Below are 20407 nucleotides of genomic sequence, written 5' to 3'. Positions count from 1 at the left end.
AGAAGACTATGACACTGATGAGAGAAATTGAAGGTGACACAGATAGACATACCATGCCATGGACTGGAGGACTATTGTTGAAATGACTCCTTTGTATTCTTATCCTTAGTTCACAAACAAGCATATGATATTGATTTTTTTTAAAGACTACCAAAAAATAACAACAAACCTTCTCTCAGTTCTCTTACTGAGCTGCCATACCTGGCAAGAGCACTTTGGCCACCACACTTCTGCAAGAGCTGATTCATATCCTCCCCTTCTAACTGCATTCAAGCAACATGTTAATCACTACAGTTTAGTTTCTACTCCCACCACTCCATAGAAATGGCTTTTTGGAAGTAATTGCCAACATCTTGGTTGGCATATTTTTGGTTGGCCTTGTCTAAATCTTCAGTCTTCTGAACATCTCTGCAACTCTGGCGGCACTTTTGTATTCTAACCTCTTTGACCTTTATTTTTCCCTTCTCTTATACCACTTAAAACATATTCTGAAGGACTGTTCTTGAACCTGGTAAGTACATAAATTTAATGTGATGTCTGCTTTTAAATAGGATAATATTTCTCTCTTCTTTTAATTTTCAAATCTAAATAGTTGAGTATTACTCCATTCCATACTAAGAAAGAAATTACAGGGGCATGTAAATTCAAACTGCTCTTCTCTTTTGAAGCGTTTTGAAATTTTTATTTATTTTTAATTGAAGGATAATTACTTTACATTATTACTTTGGTTTCTCCCAAACATCATCATGAATAAGCCATAGGTCCTTTGAAGCTTTTAATTTTAAATTGATTCAGGACAGTGGTGGAATTAATTTAAAATGTTACAAATGAGAAAATAAATTAAGTTTGCACCTTTCACTAGGAGGAACTTGTTTCAATACGCACAAGCTACTAAATTTAGTTTCTACCAAATATTTGGTCAGAATATAAAAACAAATCTATAAATCAGTTCAGTTCAGTTCAGTTCAGTCGAACCACATGAAATGGCCAATATTAAATTTTGTTTTTACTGTAAATATGACAGTTTTATATGGTTCAATCTAATATGTTCACTTTAATAACAGGACTATATTTCAATGAAATGAAACCTAATAAGAATAAGTTCAGAGTTCCCAGAATTAAGTCTAGTGCTTCAAATCTCTACAATAATATGGACATTTCTAGTTTTGCTCACATTAGCAACACCTCCATAACAAAGTTAACATCTGGACACTTGTGTTCTCCTGCTGTTGCTGCTGCTGCTAAGTTGCTTCAGTCGTGTCTGACTCTGTGCAACCCCATAGACGGCCCACCAGTCTCCCCTGTCCCTGGGGTTCTCCAGGCAAGAACACTGCAGTGGGTTGCCATTTCCTTCTCCAGTGCATGAAAGTGAAAAGTGAAAGTGTTCTCCACACATGTACAATTGTGCTGGTGACTTTAATTGAAGTGTTACAGAAATAACAAAGCAAATAACACAGTGCCTCATAAAACAATGAGAACAAACTACTGTAGATTGTTTTGCCCTCAACTAAGGGCACTTAGTGCTGTAAAGTCAGGAATACAAGAGCAGTATTCAAGAATTCAAACACTGGTAACTTTCCTCTAAAACTATGCTGTGTGTTTCTCAGTCTTATTCCATGATATACAAGTGTCAATCCATATATTAACAGATATATGCATTAATGAGGTTTGCACATGTCCACACAGTGATTTTGAACAATATTCATATAAACATGAAAATTTTGGAGTAAAATATCACACTATTTATGACTGTAATAGTTCATCAAACAAACCATGCAATTATCACAGGATTGTGAAGATTTTACCATACACTATGGTTTGTATACTGTCGACCCACACATCCACTGTAGACTCATGGACACTCACAGTGATTTGCAATTTTGCAGTTCTTGCAGGAGAAGGTGAGTGCACGTCTTTTTACTCTGCCATCTTGTTGAACAATCAGAGGAAACTAACCAAACTGATCACATTGACCATTGCCTTGTCTAACTCAGTGAAGCTATGAGCCATGCCATTTCGAGCCACCCAAGACAGATGGGTCATGGGGGAGAGTTCTGACAAAATGTGGTCCACTGGAGAAGGGAATAACAAACCACTTCAGTATTCTTCCCTTGAGAACCTCATGAACAGTATGAAAAGGCAAAAAAAAATAGGACACTGAAGAATGAACTCCCCAGGTCAGTGGTGCCCAATATGCTACTGGAAAAGAGTGGAGTAATAACTTCAGAAAGAATGAAGAGACAGAGCCAAAGCAAAAGCAGTGCCCAGTTGTGGATGTGACTCGTGATGAAAGCAAAGTTTGATGTTATAAAGAAAAATATTGCATATAAACCTGGAATGTTAGATCCATGAATCAAGGTAAATTGAAAGTGGTCAAAGATAGCAAGAATTGACATTTTAAGAATCAATGAAATAAAATGGACTGCTGCTGCTGCTAAGTCGCTTCAGTTGTGTCCAACTCTGTGCAACCCCATAGATGGCAGCCCGCCAGGCTCCCCCACCCATGGGATTTTCCAGGCAAGATTACTGGAGTGGGGTGCCATTGAATTTTCCAAAAATGGACTGGAATGGGTGAATTTAATTCAGACGACCATTATATCTATTACAGTGGGCAAGAATCCCTTAGAAGAAATGGAGTAGCCCTCAGTCAAAAAGAGTCCAAAATGCAGTACTTGGGTGCAATCTCAAAAATGACAGAATGATCTCCATTCATTTCCAAGGTAAACCGTTCAATACCATAGTAATGCAAGTCTATGCCCCAACCACTAATGCTGAAGGAGCTGAATTTGAACAGTTCTATGAAGATCTGCAAGACCTTCTAGAACTAACATCAAAAAAAGATGTTCTTTTCATCATAGCAGGTTGAAATGCAAAAGTAGGAAGTCAAGAGATACCTGGAGTAAAAGGCAAGTTTGGCCTTGGAGTACAAAATGAAGCAGAACAAAGGCTAACAGAGTTTGGCCAAGAGAATGCACTGGTCACAGCAAACACCCTCTTCCAACAACACAAGAGATAACTCTACACATGGACATCACCATATGGTCAATACTGAAATCAGATTGATTATATTTTTTGCAGCTGAAGATGGAGAAGCTCTATACAGTCAGCAAAAACAAGACCAGGACCTTGCTATGGTTCAGATCATGAACTCCTTATTGCCAAATTCAGACTTAAATTGAAGAAAGTAGGGAAAACCACTAGACCATTCAGGTATGACCCAAATCAAATCCCTTATGATTATACAGTAGAAGTGACAAATAGATTCAAGAGATTAAATCTGATAGACAGAGTGCCTGAAGAACTATGGATGGAGGTTCATGACATTGTACAGGATGCAGTGATCAAGACCAGCCCCAAGAAAAACTAATGCAAAAAGGCAAAATGGTTGTCTGAGGAGGCCTTACAAATAGCTGAGAACAGAAGAGAAGCTAAAGGCAAAGGAGAAAAGGAAAGATATACTGGTCTGAATGCAGAGTTCCAAAGAATAGCATGGAGAGATAAGAAAGCCTTCCTCAGTGATCAATGCAAAGATGGGCACAATAAAGGACAGAAACACTATGGACCTAACAGAAGCAGAACATATTAAGAAAAGGTGGCAAGAATACACATAAGAACTATACAAAAAATATCTTCATGACCTAGATAACCAGGATGGTGTGATCACTCACCTTGAGCCGGACATCCTAGAATGCAAAGTCAAGTGGGCCTTAGGAAGCATCACTACAAACAAAGCTAGTGGAGATGATGGAATTCCAGTTGAGCTATTTCAAATTCTAAAAGATGATGCTATGAAAGTGCTGCACTCAATATGCCAGCAAATTTGGAAAACTCAGCAGTGGCCACAGGACTGGAAAAGGTTTTCATCCCAATCCCAAAGAAAAATGCCAAAGAATGCTCAAACTACCTCACAATTGCCCTCATCTCACACGCTAGCAAAGTAATGCTCAAAATTCTCCAAGAGAGGCTTCAACAGGATGTGAACCATGAACTTCCAGATGTTCAATCTGGATTTAGAAATGGCAGAGGAACCAGAAATCAAATTGCCAACCTCTGTTGAATCATCAAAAAAGCAAGAGAGTTCCAGAAATACATCTACTTCTGCTTTATTGACTATGCTAAAGCCTTTGACTGTGTGGATCACAACAAACTGTGGAAAATTCTTCAAGAGATGGGAATACCAGACCACCTGACCTGCCTTCTGAGAAATCTGTATTCGGGTCAAAAAGCATTAGAACCAGACATGGAACAATGGACTGGTTCCAAATTGGAAAAGGAGTACATCAAGTCTGTATATCGTCACCCTGTTTATTTAACTTGTATGCAGAGTACATCATGTGAAATGCCAGACTAGATGAAGCACAAGGAGGAATCAAGGTTGCCAGGAGAAATATCAATAACCTCAGATATGCAGATGACACCGCCCTTGTGGCAGAAAGCAAAGAGGAACTGAAGAGCCTCTTGATCAAAGTGAAAGAGGAGAATGAAAAAGCTGGCTTAAAACTCAAAATTTAAAATTAAGATCATGGCATCCAGTCCCATCTCTTCATGGCAAATAGATGGGGAAACAAGGAAACAGTGACAGTCCTTATTTTTTTGGGCTACAAATCACTGCAGATGGTGACTGCAGCCATGAAATTAAAAGACACTTGCTCTTTGCAAGAGAAGCAATGACAAATCCAGACAGCATATTAAAAAGCAAAGATATAACTTTACTAACAAAGGTCCATCTAGTCAAAGCTATGGTTTTTCCAGTAGTCATGTATGGATGTGAGAGTTGGACCATAAAGAAAGCTGAGCACTGAAGAATTGATGCATTTGAACTGTGGTGTTGGAGAAGACTCTTCAGAGTCCTTTGGTCTGCAAGGAGACCCAACCAGTCCATCCTAAAGGACATCAGCCCTGAATATTCATTGGAAGGACTGATGCTGAAGCTGAAACTCCAATCCTTTGACCACCTGATGGGAAGAACTGACTCATTTGAAAAAATCCTGATGCCAGGAAAGATTAAAGGCAGGAGGAGAAGGGGACGACAGAGGATGAGATGGTTGGACGGCATCACTGACTAGATGGACATGAGGTTGAGCAAACTCTGGGAGTTGGTGATGGACAGGGAAGCCTGGCATGCTGCAGTGCATGGGGTTGCAGTGTTGGACACGACTGAGTGAATGAACTGAACGGATGATTTGTATATCTTCCTTGGAAAAATGTTGACTCAATCCCTCTTCTGCCAATGAGTGGTATGAGTTCTTTATATATTAACCCCTTATCAAATACATAATTAGCAAAATTTTCTCCCATATCAAAGGTTGCTTTTGAATTTTATTGTTTCTTCTGCTGTGCTCTTTAGCTTGAGGTGCTATGCTCAGTCGCTCAGTTGTGTCCAACTGTTTTAGACCCCTTGACTGTAGCCACCAGGCTCCTCTGTCCATGGGATTTTCCAGGCAAGGATCCTGGAGTGGGTTGCCATTTCCTTCTCCAAAGGATTTTCTCGACCATGGGCTTGAGGTAGTCCCACTTATCAATTTTTGCTTTTTTTGTGCTTTTGGTGTCATATCCAAAAAATCATTGTCAGTAAGTTTCCCTCCTATATCTTTATCTAGGAGTTTTATGGCTTCAAGTCTTGTTTTTAAGTTTTAAATCCATGTCAAATTAATTTTTGTGAGATAGGGATATAGTTTCACATGTTGTTATCCAGTTTTCCCAACACCATTTATTGAGTATTCTTGGCTCCCTTTTCAAGTATCAGTTGACCATACATATGAGAATTTATTTATGGGCTCTCAACTCTGTTCCATTGGTCTATGTGTGTATTTTTATGCCAGTACCATACTGCTTTGATTACTATAGCTTTGTAGTATAGTTTAAAATCAGCAACAGTGATGCCGCCACCTTTGTTCTTTCTCAGGATTTCTTTATTTCTTTCTCCATACAAATTTTAGAACCCTTATTCTAAAAAAAAAAACAGTGCCTTTTTTTTAAAAGTGAAAATGCCACTAGAATTTTGATAGGGATTGTACTGAATCTATAGATAGCTTTTGGTAGTATGGCTATTTAAACCATATTAATTTTTCTGATCCATAAACATGGAATATCTTTCCATTTGCTTGTGTCTTCTTCAGTTTCTTTCACCAGAGTCATAATTTTCAATATATATAGACCTTTCTACCTCTTGGTCAAATCTATTCTTTAGTATTTTATGCTTTTTGATACCATGGTAAATGAAATTTTCTTTCTTTTTCAGATACTTCATTATTAGTGTATATAAATGCAATTTAATTCTGTGTGTTGATGTTTTATGCTGCAACTTTACTGAGCTTTTTGATTAGTTCTATCAGTTTTTTTTTTTTTGGTAGAGTTTTTGGATTTTCTATTTAAGATTATATCATCTGCAAACAAAGTCAGTTATACCTCATTTTCCAATTTGAATGCTTTTTATTTATTTTTCTTGCCTGATTACTCTGATTTCCGTACTATGCTGAATAAGAGTAGTCTTGTTCCTTATCTTAGAGAAAAAGTTTTCAACCATTCATCAATGAGTATGTTGTGAACTGTGAACTTGTTATATAAAGCCTTTATTATGTTGAGATATGTTACTTTTATATCCAATTAGTTGAGTACTTTTATCATAAAAGAATGCTGTATTTTATTAAATGCTATTTTGCATCCATTGAGGTGATCTTATTATTTTTGTTTTTTATTTGATTAATGTGATGCATCACATTTACTGATTTTTATATGTTGAGCCATCTTTGCTGCTGCTGCTGCTGCTAAGTCACTTCAGGCATGTCCGACTCTGTGCAATCCCATAGATGGCAGCCCACCAGACTCCCCCAGCCCTGGGATTCTCCAGGCAAGAGCACTGGAGTGGGTTGCCATTTCCTTCTCCAATGCATGAAAGTGAAAAGTGAAAGTGAAGTCGCTCAGTTGTGTCCGACTCCTAGAGACCTCATGGACTGCAGCCCACCAGGCCCCTCCGTCTATGGGATTTTCCAGGCAAGAGTACTGGAGTGGGTTGCCATTGCCTTCTCCAGCCATCTTTGCTAAATCCCCCTTAATCATGGTGTATGTACACTTTTTAATTTGTCATTGAATTTGGTTTGGCTAACATTTTGTTGAAAATTTTTGCATCTATATCCATTTCTCTTCTTGTAGTGTTCTTGTCTGGATTTGGTATCAGGGTAACGCTGGCCTCATAAAATGCATTTGAGAGTGTTTCCTCTTCTTCCATTTTGTGGAAAAGTTTGAGAAGTGTTGGCATTACTTCTTTAACAATTTTGTAGAATTTACCAGTGAAATCATTTGGTCCTGGGCTTATCCTTTGGAGAATGTTTTTTTATTACTGATTCAATCTCTTTACTTATAATTGGTCTGCTCAGATATTCTATTTCTTCATGATTCAGTCTGGTTGTATATTTTTAGGAATTCACGTTTTTTCTGTTATAGTTTGTTGGCATATAATTATTCCTAGCAGTCTCAACATCTTTTGTATTTCTGTATTATCAGTTAAAATGTCTCCACTTTCATTTATCATTTTGAGTCTTTTTTCTTTAGTCTAGTTAGATATTGGTCAATTTTATCTTTTCAATAAATCCAGCTCTTAGTTTTATTTCTTCTGCTGTTTTTCTAACGTCTATTTCATTTATTTATGCTCTGATCTTTGTTATTTCTTTCCTTCTTCTTACTTTGGAGTTCTTTTTCTGGTTTCATGAGGTATAAAGTTAGGTTGTTTACTTCAGATCTTTATTCTCTGATATAGGTGTTTATTGCTACAAATGCCTCTCTTTTGCATCATACTGTATGTTTTGATATGTTGAATTTTGATTTTTAAGATATTTTAAAATTTCTCTTTTGATTTCTTCCTTGACCTATTGATTGTTCAAGACAGTGTTATTTAATTTTCACATTTTTGTAAATTTTTAAGTTTTCTTCCTGTTAGCAACTTTCAGTTTCATACCACTGTCGGCATAAAAGATACTTGGTATTATTTCACTCTTCCTAAACTTGCTAAGATTTGCTTTGTGACCTATCATGTTAACTATCCTGGAGAATATCCTGTGTGTGCTTGAGGACAATGTGTGTTCTGTTGCATTTGGATGAAATGTTTTATGCGACTGCTTGGTTCATTTAACCATTAGTTTTCTATCTGAATTACTTATTCATTGTTGAAATTAGGGTGCTGAAGTCCCCTGCTATTATTGTATTGTTATACTACAATAATATTTATCCTTTCAGAGCAGTTAACATTTGCTTAAGGTGCTCAATTATGGGTGAATATATGATTCTGATATTTTCGTGGTGAATTGACCCCTTTATCATTATATAATGACTGTCTCTTGTCATCATTTATGGCTTTAAGTCTATTTTGACTGATATAAAGTATATCTACCCTGCTCTCTTGGTTTTCGCTTGCATGGAATGTTGCTTTCATTTTGAGCCCATGTGTCCTTAAATCTGAAGGAGTCTCTTGCAGGCAGTATACAGTTGTGTCTCAAATTTTAAAAAAATCCATCCAGTAACTGTATGTCATTAATTAGAGAATTCAATCTATTTACTTTTTGAGTACTTATTGATAGGTAAGGACTTGGTCATGTCATCTTTATTCCTGGCTGTTTTGTATTTCTCTTGTTCCTTGCTTCCTCTCCTGCTACCTTATTTTGTGAACTGACGATTTTCTGGAGTGGTATGCTTTGATTCCCTGCTCCTTATGTCTTCCGAGTCTACTGTAGATATTGCTCTGTAGTTACCATGAGTTTTACATAAAATATACACGTATCAGTCTACATTACACTGATAATAACTTTAACCACATACAAGAACTCTACACTTATTCCCCTCTTCATGCTTTTGATGTCACAATCATCTTTTGTATTGTATATTTATTAACAAACTATTGTAGTTATAACTATTTTTAATACTTTTGTCCTTTAACTTTTCTAAGAGTTAACACCACTGGGGAAGTTGGGTGCTTATACACTCTCCCTTTCTCCACACTAAGATCTCTTTTGGCCCTAAGCTGTGTCACGTTGGAGGAAGGGTGATGCAGGTAAGGTCAAGCTGTTTCTCTTATCTACTCCAATACCTCCAGATGTACTTTTTTACTCAATGGTGTGCTGAAACTTCTCACCTAGAAACTTGGAATTCCACAAAGGCTCTTGTGTCCATGGGTGACTGCCTAAGATAGTGTTTCCCAGGGGCTCCCAGAGTGTAGCTGAGGGTTTGGAGCCTCTTCATGAGCCACTGCATGGCCCACAGCTGAGTCTACCTCGACACACAGGTGGCTGAGACTCTTCTCAGGCTGTCATAGGATGCAGAATTCCATAGCTCCCTCAAAGGGACTTTTGTCCATGGATGGATGTCAAACTTTCATTGGTGTTGTTGGGGAGTCAGGGGACAAAAATAAGGGACATCTTTTGCTCCCATGATACTGGTATCAGAATCTTTAGAATTGAAAGTGTACTTGTTCTCTCTAGGGTAACTTTGATTCCCATGATCATTAAGCCTGGACTTAAGCTTAGATTCCAGTATTGGAAGGGTAATAATTTTTTAAATTTATATTTTGTCCACTTCTCTTGACTAGTAAATCCTCAATATGGATCCTGTTTTAGAAGAACCAAAAACTCACCAACCATTCTTCTATTGTTGTTCTAAAACAGTCACGTCTACCAAAAGGCTGTAATAGATATTGCAGGATAAGACCAATAATACATAGCCTGATGTTCTGTGGGAGATGAAGGAGGAGCTCAATTTTAGGTGCTCAAAAGGCATCTAGACAGGTAAGAATGTGTCTACTGGAGATTATTAACCACCAACAATATATAGAATACTAGTTCAAAATGCAGCCACAGAAACATCCTCCCAGTTGGTAGAACACAGTAACAGCAGTATATATGCAAAAATAATACTTAAAAATGAAGACTGAAATGTAGATAAGTCTGTCAACAAAGAAGCATTGCCTTAGCACATGGAAAGGAAGAAGCACAAACTGAGAGTAAAAAAAGAGTCTCTCAAATGGGTTATAAAGAAAGTATTTTTGAATTAAGAACTAAACTAGGGACTTCAACTTGGTCAAGTTAAATGGGTATCAAGGATAAGGCAGAAACGGTCAGAATTCATATTTACCACAAGTAAATATGATCCAATAATTTAGTACTGGGTTACAACTCTTTAAATCTTGCAAGTCTAGGTGCTAATTAGGTCTGGTCATGCATTTGAGTGGTGTGTATCTAAGCACAGTGGTAGAAATTAAGATGGCACTAGCTTAGGGTAAGAGGGCGGATGCAATGGCTTAGAATCGCACAGGAGTGGATAAAGGAGAACATTGTAAATTTCACTGGATTGACAAGATAACCTGCTGAATCCTTGTTTAAGCACAAGGGATTTTTTTTTTAAATAGAAAATACTGAATTTCTATATTTAAACAAAGAGCTTTTCCTGTTCTCTAACAGAAACTCAAAGAAAAATGGCAAGCCTAGAATTAGCATTTAACAATGAAATAACATGTTTCTTGCAACATGTTATGGACTTCCAAAAGCAGCACAGGAAGAAGACTCACCAAACATATACCATATAACTGTGACACTTCTGAGAGATGAGGAGACCAAGATTCTATTTAGGGATTAAAATAAGCGACATAGTAACTTTTCTTTAAGTTCGCAGAAGCAATCTCCTTCATCTTCTTTCAATATGAAAAGTTAATGAGTAAGTTTTTAGCAGAAAATGAATTGTAACATCATCCAATACGGGTAAATAAGTCTGCAAAGCAATCTCCTTCATGCTTCTTTTTCAATATGAAAAGTTAATGGATAGTAAGTTTTTGGCAGAAAAAGAATAACTAACATCATCCAACATGTTAACATCTCCAAACTGAAAACTACCTGAAAACGCTGCTTTTAAAAGGGCAACACACACAAAATAATCTAAAATAAAATACAAAATAAGCAAACAAAAGCATTAGTTTTTGGAAAAGCACTGCATATGTTGCAGATTCATAGGCAATATTTTATATTCAATACTGTAAATATCACCCAAATTGTTAAAATTTCTTAAAAATTTCTCAAAATGGTCAGCCATTATATGAATATAATATTTTATTTAAAAGAACACTCTGATATTTTGCATTTTAGATATTTTAATAGTTTTATTTGGCAAAGAGAAGCCTAAGAATTTTTTAAAAAACATTTCCAGAGGGAACACCCTCTACCATAAAATAAATTTGTTTAATTTGGGAGGACAAATGTATATTTTTGACATATGTGCCAATTTTACAATTAATACAAAAAAGATAAAGTTAGTTGAAATATTTTAAAAATGTAAAAACCAGTCCAGGCATCATAACTATACAATCTTGCTGTAAAAGTTCTTATATCAAATTCCATCCAAAATATCTATGCAGTATACTAAATTCACTTGCTCAAGTCACTCTTTACTGCCGGCTGGCTTTTCCGTTTTCTGTTGTCTCCATTCTGGAAAGTAGGAGGGAAAAAAAGTGCTGGTAAAATAAAATATTCATTAACCACCCGTATTTTTTCTCTTTATCAAACTTTCAAATGAAATTAAAATCTAATATAGTCACAGAACAGAAGAATGTAAACACTTTAGAAAACAACTAACTTGAGGGTTCCTGATGGTTAGTTTAACGTCCTTGTTTTGCAAATGAGTGAAAATTGAGGGAGGCCCAGAGAGATTGCGTAAAACTAAAGGAAAAAATCTTTACCATTTAGATAAGAATTTATTTCCTTTTCTACTAAAAAAATTTCTTTATCAATACATTTTAAAGAGAATTTCTTCTAAAAAAGCAATTAAAATAACCATTTAAATTATTTTATATTTATCCTAATAAATCTTCAATTATTTGTAGATTTTGGATTTATTCAATTAAACTCAATATTCCTAATACTGTACTACTTACTAGGAAAATATTTTCTCCCTGTCATTTTATACAAGGGTCAGTGCTACATACTAAGTTTTCTTTATGATTTTTCCCTCTATGATGTTTACTGAACATTCATGGTTACAATGAAGAATATCAGGTCTTTTACAAGCACCAAAAATTTAAGAAAGTGATTTTTTTTCTCCTTTTAAGTAACATTATCAAAACTACTGAACACAAAAAACAGGCAGTGTTTTTTTTAAACTTATTAAAATAAGGCAATTAACAAAACTAATTTCTACAATAAATAATACAAACCCATTTTCCTCTTTAAGATGTTGATATAACTCAGCTCTGTTATTAACAGAGTTCAAACGTCCAGCAAACTCCTGATGCTTTCTGGAATTGGCAGTGTTGATTCTATTACTCCATAAAGATAATAAGGACACTGGCCCTGGTGTAATATTTGAAAGAAGAGAAAAAAAGTAGAACAATTCATTACTTCAAAGTTTACAAATTTACCTCTAATTCTTGTTCACTTTATATGAATTTAAGCAATATCATCTTCTCTTTATTCTAAAATTTTTATGTGTTTAGGGATCTCCAAGACCACCTGCTAGAGTTCAGTGATTTGCTAGAAGGATTCAAATAACTAAAATTAAGCTACAGTCATAGCTAAGAATCATTACAGCAGCACAGCAAGAATACATAGCCAGCCCAGTGTGGCAGAAAGACACAATAGGCAAAGACCAGAGAAATCCATCTACAGGCTTTCTATGTTCTCTCCTTCCCATGAGGGTTCATACAGAGTGCATACTTCTTCCAGAAGCAAAAATGCAGCCATGTGTGTACAATATTTCTGTCAGAAAAGCACAAAAAAGTAAGATTCAAGAGTTCAATAGAGGCTGGGCACATATGCATTCTCTTCCTAACTACAACTACCAAAATTCCAGACTCCTAGAAGCAAAGAAGGTGTTTAATTCAGACATAACTTCATCATTTGGGGAATGTTTCAAAAGCCATATTCCCAGATGTCAGCCAAGGGCCAAACATGCCAGCAGGCTTTTCTAATGATGATATAGCCTCAGGCCTGCTATAGTTAACTCTTTTCTACACAATATGAAGAGGCAAAAAACATTCCCTAACACCATATACAAAAATAAACTCAAAATGGGTTAAAGACCTAAATGTAAGACCATTAACCATAAAACTCCTAGAGGAAAACACAGACAGAATACTCTGAAATAAATCATAGCGATGATTTTTTTCTGATCTGTCCCCTAAAGCAAAAGGAAAAATAAACAAATGGAACCTAATTAAACTTAAAAGATTGCACAGCAAAGGAAACCATCAACAAAATAAAACCAAAACCTACTGAATGCGATATAATATTTGCAATTGATATGACCAATAAGGGGTTAGTATCCAAAATATATAAACAGCTCTTACAACTCAACATCAAAAAAAAACAAACAACCCAATTTAAAAGTGGGCAGAAGACCTGAATATGCATTTTTCCAAAGAGGAAATGCAGATGGCCAACAGGCACATGAAAAGATGTTCAATATCCTAAATCAAAACCACAATAAGATATCTCCTCACAGCTGTCAGAATGGCTATCATCAAAAAGAACACAGATAAGTGTGAAAGGAGGTGAGGGAAGTCTTTCCTGAAAAAGTAGTTATTATTTAAGTTAAAATCTGAAATGATATTCCTTAGCAAGAGGGGAGAGGAGACATTTGTGACAACAGCAATTCTGGGGCTTTATACATTCCACCCTATGGACCCATGGTCATTTAAGTCGTTCTCTTAATAATGCATGTTTCAGTTGCCTGAGACATTTTGTTACTACTAATAATTTTTAGAGTTGTATTTTCCAAACAATGTTGAAACATTGTTTAGAATTAACCTAAATTAACTGCATCCTAATCAGCAGTGGAAAATTCATCAAGAGATGGGAATACCAGAACATCTGACCTGCCTCTTGAGAAACCTGTATGCAGGCCCGGAAGCAACAGTTAGAACTGGACATGGAACAACAGACTGGTTCCAAATAGGAAAAGGAGTACGTCAAGGCTGTATATTGTCATCCTGCTTATTTCACTTATATGCAGAGTACATCATAAGAAACACTGGGCTGGAAGAAGCACAAGCTGGAATCAAGATTGTCGGGAGAAATATCAATAACCTCAGATATGCAGATGACACCACCCTTATGGAAGAAAGTGAAGAGGAACTATAAAGCCTCTTGATGAAAGTGAAAGTGGAGAATGAAAAAGTTCGCTTAAGCTCAACATTCAGAAAATGAAGATCGTGGCATCTGGTCCCATCACTTCATGGCAATTAGATGGGGAAACAGTGAAAACAGTGTCAGACTTTATTTTTTTGGGTTCCATAATCACTGCAGATGGTGACCGCAGCCATGAAATTAAAAGACGCTTACTCCTTGGAAGGAAAGTTATGACCAACCTAGATAACATATTCGAAAGGAGAGACGTTACTTTGCCAACAAAGGTCCGTCTAGTCAAAGATATGGTTTTTCCAGTGGTCATGTATGGATGTGAGAATTGGACTGTGAAGAAAGCTGAGCGCTGAAGAATTGATGCTTTTGAACTGTGGTGTTGGAGAAGACTCTTGAGAGTCCCTTGGACTGCAAGGAGATCCAACCTGTCCATCCTAGAGGTGATCAGTCCTGGGTGTTCTTTGGAAGGACTGATGCTAAAACTGAAACTCCAATACTTTGGCCACCTCAGGCAAAGAGTTGACTCACTGGAAAGGAGACTGATGCTGGGAGGGATTGTGGGCAGGAGGAGAAGGGGAAGACAGAGGATGAGATGGCTGGATGGCATCACCAACTTGATGGACATTAGTTTGGGTAAACTCCCGGAGTTGGTAATGGACAGGGAAGCCTGGCGTGCTGAAATTCATGGGGTTGCAAAGGGTCGGACACGACTAAGCGACTTAACTGAATCAGCAGTGGCATATGAGTAACAAGATAATTTACCGGGAGACGTTTATTTAAAGCCTATTATTTTGCAGGTACCCTGGCAAATGCCTGACAGACAAATTTGATAAGACTGCCTCTATCTCTAATTTCAAAGAAACTAATGAACTGGAGATTATTAAGATGTATTACAATACATATTACAATAGCAGTACATAAAAAAACAAACAAACCTCCCTAGGATGAGCTACCTGTAACTAACCTGGCCAGCCTTGAGGTCTTTCTGTATTACTAAGGCTGCAGTGGTTAAAAACCCAGTCCTTTGTCATACCATTTCCCATTCACCCTGAAATAACTGAATTTAGTTTACCTTCAAGATAACTAAGGCCTACAATAAAAAGCTATGACCAACCTAGACAGCATATTTAAAAGCAGAGACAATACTTTTTTGACTAAGGTCTGTCTAGTCAAAGCCACGGTTTTTCCAGTAGTCATGTAAGGATGTGAGAGTTGGACCGTAAAGAAAGCTGAGCATCAAAGGATTGATGCTTTTGAACTGTGGTGTTGGAGAAGACTCTTGAGAGTCCCTTGGACTGCAAGGAGATCCAACCAGTCAGTCCTAAAGGAAATCAGTCCTGAATATTCATTGGAAGGACTGATGCTGAAGTTGAAGCTTCAATCCTTGGGCCATCTGATGCGAAGAAGTGACTCCTTAGAAAAGACCCTAATGCTGGGAAAGTTCGAAGGCAGGAGGAGAAGGGGATGACAGAGAACAAGATGGTTGGATGGCATCACCAGCTTGATGGACATGAGTTTAAGAAAGCTCTGGGAGTTGGTGATGGACAGGGAGGCCTGGTGTGCTGCAGTCCATGGGGTTGCAAAGAGTGAGACACCACTGAGCAACTGAACTGAACTGAATTGAAGTGACATGAGGGGCCATGAGTAGCTCTTCCTCACACAAAACATAGAGGACTCTGTACAACAGAACTAAATTGGAAAACTTTTTACATAGTTACCACAGTTCTGCCTTACCTTTTGATTTTTCTACCGGTGGAGTTTCATCCATCTCAACAAGAGGCTTTTTATTTGGAGGTTCTGGGGAATCAGGTGAATCTTTTATAATCTCAGCTTCAGCCAGCTCTTCTTTCCCACGTTCTAAGATTCCTTTTAATCTTCCAGAGGGACAAATAATAAAAACTTACACATTAAAAAAAAAAACTTAACAAGTTTACATTCTTAGAAATCTAAAAGGCTCAGTAATTAAACTAGACTTTGCAAATCAGCCTTACTAAGATATCTGCTGTCACAACATAAGCCTAGGAACAAATCAGGAACAAATCAGAAGCTAACCTTCAATTTACAATCAGGTAAGAGAACTTAATGACTATAAATACAACTTTTCCTTTTTGTTCATCATAGTGTCATTATTCAGTAATGTTGTTAGCTGTAAAATGGTGCTAAAATTGTAAAAAAAAGATGGCAGGGGGGAATTTAGAAAGGTAAATTGCAAAAGATCAGAAATAATATAATCTTTGGAAAATAATCCACAATTTTAATTTTTCTAAAGATACAGACAAAACACTATTTCAAATTAGAACTAAGATTAAGAAATCTACTAGAATTTGTTCCCACTAGTTTATGTACTGTGAAATGTATTTATGTTCCATAAGTTAGGAACTTAACTCCAAGGTTATCTTGAATTTCATGTACTTGAAGATCAATGGGATCAGAATAAGAATACTCTTCCCTCCTCTTCTTAAAGCAAGACAATTTTGTGTCAGAAACTCAGCAGCCCTAAGGAAGAAGTGAATTTCTAAGGCCAAAGAAAATAAAAGTATTCTGCCTACTTACGAATGAAATAATACACTTTTCAGTATTAGCTTCAAAATATTCACATGGGGAAAGTGAAGGGTGGTGATGGTGAGGGGAATGGATGTGGATATATATGAAATGAGGTTTGCTACAAATTGATTAGCTATTGAAAGCAGATAATAGGTGACTGACTGTTCTACTGCTGCGTATGTCTGAAATTTTCCATGTAAGTTCTGCTTTTAACTATTGCCATTACGATAGTTACCTGGCTCTTTGCCTGATTTCTGGCAAGAAGGCAGAAGATGAATCCAACTAATACGTCATGATATTTTTTATTTATAGATGTTTACTATTTTTTGTTTTTTTCAAATTTAACCTGACACCTTTCTGAGGAAAAAGAATGTACTAATGAGGAAGGTTTCCAGAATAGGACTATGATCTTCTGTGCTTTCAAGTGTTTTTCCTATGCCTATTTTTACAGCAGCGTCTTTCACACTTTGCTATAAATCGCTTACTTACTTGGTCAACCTCTACACAACACTGTTCATCCTTCCAGGGTAGGGATCTTATGCCAAATGTCTGGCATGTGATAGGCAGTTAAAAAATAGTCACTAAATAAAGAAAGAAAACTATGCCTTTGATGTGCATAACACATAAAAGCAATTACTGATAACAAAAATCATGTATTATCATTTCAGAAGTTAATTAGGAAAAATTGAACACTACCTTTGCTGTTAAATAGTGGGGGGAAAAAAAAACCTCTTTAAGCCCAAGAAAGACCTTCCAGATTTAAAGAATAATAACAGCTATAAAGTAAAATAAACACATTAAATGCATTACTAATAAATAAGGTCTGAATGTTCAAATGTGTTACATGTAGAATGTCATATGACAGAAGGCACCACGGACTATGTTCATATCAACAAATCACCTCTCAGAATCTTGCCAGGATTTCTCCTGTTCATAATCTTTCACTGCTTTCTCTGACTTGTCCTCTCTGTCCTCCCTCTTTCTTCCTCGTTTCTTTCGTTCTTCTTCTTCTGGGGGTTTGCTTCTACATGCCATTAGACATTCCAAGACTCTTTGATGTTTCTCCGAATTGTTGATATGGGCTCTGACAAGGGTTTCTAATTCATTCCACATGATTCGGTACTGCTCATCTCTAAAGTAAAGATGTAAAAATAATGTCCTTACAAAATATTCTTTAAATAATATCCAAGTGTCACTTGTTAATGATGAAGTTAAAAGAGATAATTAAACATGGGCTTCCTTTCTCTTCCAGTGGTGCAATTCTAACTGATAATGTGTCCAATTCATCTATTTTATGTTTTTTACCATTTCACCTTAATCCTATGTATGTGTAGATATACACTCTAAAACACATAATTTACATGTGGAATAAGTTAGCTAAAAAAAAAAAAAAACCCCAATAAGCATCAAATAAATGTGACATATGAGAAAGAAAGAAAAAAACTTACCTTTTAGGACCTTTTCCTCTTGTACCAACTGTGGAAATAGGCAGAGGATCGTTTTTTCTTTCCATATCAACTAAGTTGTATATTGTTTTTTGACAGTTTAATACATCTTCTTCTGTCAAAGACTCTTTCACAATAACACTGGCTAATGGAACTACCTGTCAGATTCCAAAAAAAAGGAGAGAAAAAGAAAATCTGTCATGAAAAATAAGTATCAAAGCATCTAGACAGAACTTGAATTGATTTTAAACATCACCATGGAGAGCTAATCTGTTACCATCATTTCCATTTTCTATTGTTTAACTGTAACAAACACATATAATTTTATTCCTTGCTTGATAAATGTTATCTATAAATGATATATCATTAATCCAAAAGAAAAACAAACTATTTCACACTTACCGCTTGCATATTAAAAATGGTGGTTTGTGAAATAATCATAGGCCAGTAACGGGTGTGCTTTTCTAACTGATCTTTTGCTCGTTCCAAAGGAATCTCAAGACTTCCATCGATTTTATATCTGGGGTCTAGAAAAGGAGTTAATCTGTTTTCCCTCATAAATTCACCAAAATCCTAATGATAACCAAATAAAATAAAATTAGAAACTATTTTCTAGTGTTTCAGTGTGGATTACATGTAACAGTCTGTTCCCCTGATGTCTTCTGTCCTGTGATATACAACAAAGCATTTTCTCTAGTAGATCACCCTCCACACACTAATTTTTTCCTTTCTTTTTGAGCATGAAACCCAGCCTTTACTCAATGGAGACTAAGAAAGGCTCAAACATAAATACATTCATGGTTCCTTCCACTTTTTAAAACCACTCATTTTTCTTCACATCTATAATTTATCTCTTTTCTATTATATGCAGATAAAAGACTAAGTTCGTCACATTAAAATACCATTCTACTTAAAAATTATCTTAACACAACATCAAAATGTTAACAGTGTTTATCTTTAATGATGGAATTATAGGTAATTTACATTTAGTTGTTCACATTTAATTGTTATCATTCACATTTAATTGTTATAACCACCTTAAAAAGTAGACAGTCATGAAATATCCAATATAATAGATGGGTAGGGAGTGAAAAATTCAAATAAGAACAATGTAGTTTCTATCAAAAATAGACCCAATTGCCCTGTATGTACCTATCAATAACACAAACACTGACAGTGTTATTTCAAAGTAGCAGAATCCAAACATTCAAAGGTTTATGCTTGGCACTTATGTTACTAGAAATTAAAATTCAGCCTAAGGTATTAGTTCAAATCAATTCCCACTCTTTCCTATTAATTCCATCATGTCAATGCTATCCACATACATCTCAGCATACACTGAATACATAGGGAAGATGACATAGTGATAAATAGCTCTTTTGAGCACATACTGCAGGAAATTCACCTAATTAAAATAATAATAAAAAATCAACTTCTCTAAACTTCTTTCTGCTACAGGTCTTAGCATTCAATAGGCCTTCTACATGTTTGCTGAATGATCAACTCAAAATTTATAGATATTAGTGTCTTACTGTAATCCGGTAGTCGGTAACTCTTCCTCCACATCCTTCACTAATTGAAGGTGGATCTTCTAGAATGGATCGAGAACTGCTAAGGACGTGCAAAAAAATCTCTCCTCCATGGCTACTAAGCATATGACTAATGACTTTGGAACCTGACTTTCGTGGTTGTTCCAATAAAACAGAACGGCCTGTCAAACACAAAATTACTCTTATCAGTGATGGAATCCAAGTGGCTCTCAATTTTTCCCATAAGATTGACATCTAGATTTTTCATTTTACTTATTGCCCCTCATATTTTAACTAGCATTGCTAATTCAATCTATCTGCATATCAAGTTCTAAAAATTTGAATGCTAGCCTTAGCCTTCTCTTGGTTACTCCAAGCTTACACAGGTATGTAAGATAGTTTTCCAGAATAAGTATAGTGGTCTCTGGTATGTTTGGTTTCATTCAGTTTCAAGTTCATATAAAAATTTTCTTCCTGAACGTCAAGAAAAAAGTGGGACAACTCTTTATATAAGAGTTGTTAACCCTCAGATTATCAAAGCTACAAACCATTTTAGGGAGAAAGCAAGTCTTAATTCACTTCTACAATACCTCCCTATCAGCACAGTTACTGTTACTACTTTCTGTTTTACATGACCAAATGTTATTTAATCTGGACTTTACCCAATCTCATAATCAAACTGTGTTTAATAGAACAATTGAATTAACTTTATGATAAAGGCAGAGTAACTCTTTACTACAGTGGTTCCAAAACCTAGTTATTATAAGAATCACCAAGG

The 20407-nt window shown here is 36.0% G+C and overlaps 1 protein-coding gene across 3 annotated transcripts in view; it reads right to left on the bottom strand.

Annotated features, from left to right (window-relative positions):
* Window positions 1-11231: 11231 nt before the first annotated feature.
* INTS13 (integrator complex subunit 13) overlaps window positions 11232-20407 on the bottom strand; it is a 30947-nt gene continuing 21771 nt past the window's right edge. For 2 of the 3 annotated variants that reach the window (XM_052640731.1, XM_052640732.1), the window contains 7 exons: window positions 19633-19811; window positions 18503-18673; window positions 18104-18258; window positions 17557-17787; window positions 15846-15985; window positions 12188-12323; window positions 11232-11462 (listed from right to left, as the gene is read on the bottom strand). In XM_052640731.1, coding sequence (XP_052496691.1) covers window positions 11423-11462; window positions 12188-12323; window positions 15846-15985; window positions 17557-17787; window positions 18104-18258; window positions 18503-18673; window positions 19633-19811 — 1052 coding nt within the window. In that variant the 3' untranslated portion in view covers window positions 11232-11422. The remainder of the gene's footprint in view (window positions 11463-12187; window positions 12324-15845; window positions 15986-17556; window positions 17788-18103; window positions 18259-18502; window positions 18674-19632; window positions 19812-20407) is intronic. The other variant, XM_052640733.1, reaches the window with a different exon arrangement.

This window comes from Budorcas taxicolor, chromosome 5, assembly GCF_023091745.1.
Source record: "Budorcas taxicolor isolate Tak-1 chromosome 5, Takin1.1, whole genome shotgun sequence".
NCBI classification, from domain to species: domain Eukaryota; kingdom Metazoa; phylum Chordata; class Mammalia; order Artiodactyla; family Bovidae; genus Budorcas; species Budorcas taxicolor.
The sequence above is the reverse complement of the archived record's forward strand: the minus strand, read 5'-3'. Positions and strand labels throughout refer to the sequence as shown.